We start from the raw sequence: 6,938 nt of genomic DNA on the forward strand, positions 1-6,938 counted from the left end.
CTAAGTATTAAATAAATCTCACTTAGAGTGTTTAATACTTTTTTAATGTGCCATTCTTCTTTACTTTATTTATGGACTTTAATGTTGTGAATTCTTTATATTTCCAGATTTCTGGAGTTAATACTGATGTCTGGTGAAAACTGCATGTGAATAGCCTCATTGGAAATACATTTAGTGAAAAAAATGCTGATGTGTCCAATACTTATTTCCCCCAATGTGTGCTTTACACTTATTTACTGTCCATTTTACATTTGGAAATCCATTTTTTTGAAGTATTCTAATTATTATTATTATTATTATTATTATTATTATTATTATTATTTACAGGGCAGAGGGTACACTTGGTGCAGGCAGAGCAACACTAGGATGCATGAGCAATACATGCTGCATGTCTTCTCTTAGTAAAACCATATTTTGGAAGAACAGGCCATACTCACCTCAGAGGAAACAGTGAGGACAGCAGACGCGGCTGAAGTGAAAAACAAAAACTTAACTCGTGCTTCAAAGTAGTCAGTGAGCAGGAATTGGTTTTCCTCCATAAGCACCAACTTGTTCCAGGACTCTGTTGTGACTTTTAACATCTGGCAAATTTTCTCGCCCATAAACTGCACCCTTTCGTCTTCAGAAAACAGAGGGCCAACTTCTTCTTCATCTTCTTCAAACATCTCGTCCCTGAACAGTTTCAAACCTGGCGAAAAGTAGAATGAAATACTTCAACAGTTATGAAGGATTATTCTTTTTTAAACTAATGTACAAAAATAACGGATTGTTTTGGCGCTCGCGCGAGACGCTGAAGAGAAAAGAAATGCACGCGCCGTGAGGGGCGGGATGGCGTTGTGCTGCCATGGAAATGGACCCAGTGTAAACACGTTAGCTCAAACACACTGGGTTTGTCCAACAGAAGCGGGAGCTGGTTTTTATGGTTTTAACCCACTGTGGTTTAACTATGTCTGTAGGAAAGGTCTTATTCCCCGGCTTGCCTTCCATTCATGAGGCGTACAACTCCATTCGTTTTATTTATTTATTAATTTTTCATTTATCATGGCCTACTACATTGAGTTCCTTTGGGAACGACTTGTCAACTCGTCTTACGCTTTGCGACATTGCTTTTTTACTTGGTCTCAAATTATTCAGAGAAAATGGAAGTGACAGACAGGTTAAACGCTGTTCTGGGACAGTGAGTGCACCGCTGTTGCCCTCTAGGGGCCTAATTTACAATTAAATCAAACATTTCCGGGTTGCCAGCTTGAAGAGTTTTAAGAATTTTCAGGATTAAAGCTAATAGGTATTGAACACTGAAATCAATCAAGGTACAATGTGTAGGGTTTTTTTTTTGTAATGAAGTGAATCATGTACAGCTACGATTAAGTTTGAATCGGTAAATGATATCTGGTGGGTTGCAACAGCTGTAACTAATTTACTTTATAAGAATCACAGGTTCCATTACCGGAAATTAGATTTCTGCATAACTCCCCCCAGCTTCTTCTCCACTCACACACCGACTTGGAGCACTGTTTTTGGAGCACATAACTTGTGGTGGACAACAGCTGCCTAAAAACAACAACAATAACAACAACAACAACCTGCCCTGAGTATCAGCAGTGTCCTCACGAGGGCAGTCCTTCCTCCTGCCAGGAGGAAATGAAGCTTCCCCACAACTTTTATTTCATAGTAAATGTCACCATTTCCAACATTACTAGAAATGTGTTGCATACATTGTGAAATAGCAGTTTTTTTCACTCTCACTGTGTCTCATTGTGTTGCAGTAAGTATTTTTTTTTCCCACAACGTGATTGAAATCTTTAAAAATGAAACAATGCTAAACAGAAACAAGAAGCATTAATCTACTGAAATATGGTCTATACAATCTACATGCATATGGGAAATGTATCATTTAACCCTTGTGTTCAATTTTTTACTTAAAGTGGAAACATGAAACTTGATGTGCTTGTATCTTTTTCTCTCTTGAGTATCAAAACCTGTGTGGTAAATAAATAATAAAAACCGACTTCAAAAAGTGGTGAAATGTTAATTGACACCAACTTTTTTTTTCTAAAAAAAATAATAATAATAAAATAAATAAAAACAAATAGGTTAAGTAAATTAACTGTGTTACATTACCTCCATGTCTTATTTACATTCATACCCAGAGCAATAGAGTATGATAGTTCAGGCATGATAAGTGGTTTTGTCTACTGTTCCCCAAATCATTTATCATTGGTCATTTCGAATATTATTTTCTGCATCATCTCAAATCATTACCTCCCCTTAGACATCTCATTCCAATTATATGCAGTGCATTTAAAATGATTTGGACCACTTCATTGAGTTTATGTTACAGCCTTAACATAAATTGGATCGAATGAATTCTCTACAGACCATCCTTTTAATCTCATGACTTGTTTTCACTCTGACATTAGCTGTGGAGTTAAGACAAGTTAAGGTGTGCCTTTCGTAGTCATGTCCAATCAACTTATCAGAATTTATTTTCAGGTGTTATAACAGCATGTCTGAATACCTTTGTAAATTTCATTTCACTTTTTTTTTTTTTTTTTTCCATTTTAAACTAAGACTTTTACACAAGTTTGCTTTTCCACTGTGGATTATTTTAGTGAAAGGTAGATTTATGACAATTAGGGAGATTTTTCTCCTATTTTTGTAAAATTGAACCGAATTAAGATATACACACATACACAGCAAATTCACATTTTCATTTTAAACACAAACTTTCTGAATACTTCCATAAACACCGTTTATTTCATTTAATAATCTCCACATATATTCTCATAGGTTTTCCTTCTGTTAACCACATAAAATTGTAGCTTATTATTCCGTTATTAATCTTGAAAGCCTCAATACAATATTTAAGATGAGGGTAAGCCCTGTTTCTTTCATGAGTGCCAACCGTAAGTACCATTCAATGAGTGTGTTATTATTCATATCAACCAGAGGTGGGGAGCACCTGCCTAAAGCATATTATTTAATCATCACTATGCTTTATCCCATGACTACTACCTGGCTGTAAAATGTTTGAGAACTCCTGTTTTAGAGAAAGTTACAATAACACAAGCATTGAGAATACAGAGCTGGGTTAAGAAATAATTTGCGCAATGGAAATCGCCACACACACACACACACACACACACACACAGGAAGCGCTGCAGCTACATCCTGGCCCCCGGCAGTGCGCGCTCGCCCCGCGGTGTAGGCAAGCCTGAGAGAGAAAAAAGGACAAATTAACGGCGCTGCAGCCTCGAGCTCGCGCTGATGGATGCGCCCTCCAGAGAGGAAGCTGATTCACCTCCTCCTGCTCGACTTGTTTTAAGAGTTCCTATCCGAAGATATGACAGATTTAAACGCTTCCTCTTAGATAGGCTAACGAAAGCCTCTTTAAGACATGCGATAGGACAAGTTAGAACATCACAATTTTTTTTCTTCCCAGACCTTTTTTTTTCCTCCTTTGCGCAATAACCCAAATTTTCATGCTGTTGTGTACAATAACATCATTAAACAATAATAAAAAATAGTTAATTGCTTATAGGCTATGTGCTTATTAAATATGATTTATTTTGATTAGAAACATGGTTTTATGATTGTGTGTGTGTGTGTGTGTGTGTGTGTGTGTGTGTGTGTGTGTGTGTGTGTGTGTGTGTGTAAGCGGGGCCAATTTCTTATATATATTTGGAAACCAAATGTCCCCATGTGTGGTTTGAGGTTAAGATTAGGGTTAAGTTTTACTGTAGGCATAGCATCAATTAGCTGCTTTAATAATTATGTCAGCGGAAGGTCATCACAAGGACAGTAAAATGGGAATATACCCTGAATGGGACTATTGGCAGTTTTGTGTGGCTAATCCACCTCCATGGATGTTTTGGGAGATGGGAGGAAACAGTAGAACCCGGAGGAACCCCATGGGGACACAGGGAGAACATACAAAACTCCACATAGAGAGTAACCCAATCTCATGTTCAAACTGGGGACACTGGAGTGGTGAGGTGACAACACTGCCTGCCACAGAATTCCTTTATATTAATTGAATTATAATTAAATTCAATACTCCAATTAAGTCCAATACATCTGAGTAGTTTTACATGGACCTTATACTTTAATGTGTGTGTGTGTGTGTGTGTGTGTGTGTGTGTGTGTGTGTGTGTGTGTGTGTGTGTGTGTGTGTGTATCTAGGTGTGTCTGAGTGTGTGTGTCTAGGTGTGTCTGTGTGTGTGTGTGTGCTTGCACATGCAGAACATCATGTGCTAAGAACTCCCTAAGGAGGATTGCTTTTATCCACCAAAGGCAGCTTTACCCCCTTTAATGAGCTCCCACAGTAGTACTGCATACTGACAACATCAAGAATTAGTGATTAATACAATACATTAATTCCCATAAGAACACCTATTATGCAATAATCAGCTTTTCAACCTTTTAGCAGAATAGCAGAATACACATACATGCACATATACGCATGCATTGCAGCTTTAATCTTAGCCATGCGGGTCTTGCAGATGCCACTGTCGTTGCATCCCCATTAGAGATGACAGAGTGTGGGCCGAGAGCTCCCTGACACCGGTTCCGGGCTTTCTCGTCCTCCTCCGAGCTCTGTTTGGCATTAGTCAGAGAACAAGTGGCCTTTCGAGCTCCTAATCCTGGACCGATGAGCTATTCCGCTCACAGCACACAGTGTGATTTATGAGCCAGTGCAAGTCTCCAGCTTGGTGCAGGGAGATCAGAGGTGCTACCGAGCCGCAGCAGAAAAGTTTTAATATGCACCGTCTGTGGTCTCATCCAACACTCACCAACTATTCTGCTCAGAGGAAATGGGTCAATAAATGTTCAAAATGCATCAGGACACCAATGTAGGCTTTACTATCTATTACATCACGGAACAACAAACAATGTTGGGTGAATGTACCAACTGCCGGTGAGACATGTATGAAGATATGTAAAAGCCAATTTCTTAAATATAATTGTATTTTTTTTATAGTCACAATGTATATGACCAGTAGTAGAGCCTGAAGGAAAATTAGTTTAAGTGAAAACACAAGATCATATATGATTATTATTTGTTATTAAGTGTAAAAAGGTATCGCATTAGTTTAAAATCCTTGGGCGTGTCACTGAATAACTTTTTATAAGTTTTTAATGGTGTCTGAATCTGAAGTCACTTAAAGTGTTTTTTTTTGTTTGTTTGTTTTTTTAAATATTATCTTCATTGATTATAATATTTTTTCTTTCACACTGCTTTGTTTACAGAGTTTTTACCTTTTGTCAAATATTGTAAAATTTGGCACTAATGTGGAACTGAAATCTGTTTATCAAGCACTTCTGTTGGTCTGCAGATATCTCATAGCACTTGGCTTTTCGGCTTTCTGAATAGTGGTTCAATCCTGTTTGAGTGTTTGTTTTCCTCTCTACTCTAAGAGCGAGTTGAATGTTCAAGTGCACATCTATTGTCAGCCTAAAAACCCGCCACTTTGACTTCTGCCTTTGGTTGGTGGAGTGAAGATGTCATTGTGTGTGTGTGTGTGTGTGTGCGTGTGTGTGTGTTTGGGGGGCCTCTGCTGCAAGTGTTACGAGAGTTTTACTAGCAGGCGCATGAATGAAACAGTTCCAGACACTTTGGCAGATATGACTGCATTCTTTCAGAGATGTGTTACCTTGTGAAAACACATACCGTAAATCACTTGTTGATAAACTATCCCTGTTCAGCATAAAACCTTTAGAGGTTTTATTGGCACAGGATCAGTGCAATGCAGTAAAGAAAAACATGTTAGGGCAATACATAAATAGGGATTTTATAACATGTCATTATTAAATAATTTATTTATATATGATTGACGGTTTGGGAAAGCCTGTCAGTTGTCAGTTGTAGTTGCGGCTGAATTCTGCCCAATGGAAAACTGCCCAAAATTTTATATATATATATATATATATATATATATATATATATATATATATATATATATATATATATTTTTTTTTTTTTTTTTTTTTTTTTTGTTTTTTTGACAAAAACCTGAATGTTTTCTGAACTGAAATACAGTATGTTTTCCTTTTCACTTGTATCTCACCCAGAAGTAAATTTGCAATATTTTAAGTCTGCATTGCCTAGCTCTACCAGAAAAACAACATTACTGCCAAATTTTAAAGAATTGTAAGGTTATCATGGGAACTGGCTTCAAATAAGAACCTCATTGTCATCTCGTCACTCAAATGATCTCTGTTCACACTAACATCAGTAGAGAAATATTCAATATACAAATGACTTCTGCTAACTAATTTTCATGCCATTAATGTTTTTAATAAGGTCATATGAAATTTTTAAAACTTTGTTTATTGTCATCTTTAGAGAGTGTGTAAGGGCTCTTTGTTTTCATAATGATGCGATGGTGCAGCAGCATTGGAGACAGTTAATATCTGATTGTAAACCAAATAAATTAGGCTTATTCACTTCATGTATCCAACAAACTGGTCAAGTTGTGATGTTCATTGCATGAGAAAATCACACATAGATAATAAGGTTTTAGTCATCTTTAGGCAGACCGGCTGCATTTACCACAGTTTGTTAAACTGGCTCCTTACGGAACATGATTTTTGCAGCCAGACAGCTATGGCAATGTTAGTAAGCAGCCTAAATAAAACAATTTCCAGATATTAAAAATATATTGTAGGCAAAAGCTGTAATTTTAATGTCATTTTGCTGTAATGTGGTGTAACTCATCATTCACACCATTGATGGCAACCACGAGTTGCAGCATTTAAAGGCCAAACAGGAATAAAAACATCTATCCACTTTTCTTCTGACTGACCTTGATGACCACATCTGTGCCTCATTCACCGCTCTTAATCATTTTGTTTCTCTTTAACAATTGCTGAATTGATCTAGATTTGGATTTTGCTCTATTGCATCTTGGAATACACTCAATCAAATATACAAAAGG

General features: G+C 37.0%; 1 protein-coding gene across 1 annotated transcript in view; it reads right to left on the reverse strand.

Moving 5' to 3' along the window:
- Window positions 1–1,044, reverse strand: part of LOC108267284 (dynein axonemal heavy chain 11) — a 63,604-nt gene extending 62,560 nt beyond the window's left edge. Inside the window, exon 1 of the mRNA XM_017471301.3 lies at window positions 438–1,044. Within this exon, the coding sequence (XP_017326790.3) occupies window positions 438–665 (228 nt within the window). The 5' untranslated portion in view covers window positions 666–1,044. The remainder of the gene's footprint in view (window positions 1–437) is intronic.
- Window positions 1,045–6,938: the final 5,894 nt, after the last annotated feature.

This window comes from Ictalurus punctatus, chromosome 1, assembly GCF_001660625.3.
Source record: "Ictalurus punctatus breed USDA103 chromosome 1, Coco_2.0, whole genome shotgun sequence".
NCBI classification, from domain to species: Eukaryota; Metazoa; Chordata; class Actinopteri; order Siluriformes; family Ictaluridae; genus Ictalurus; species Ictalurus punctatus.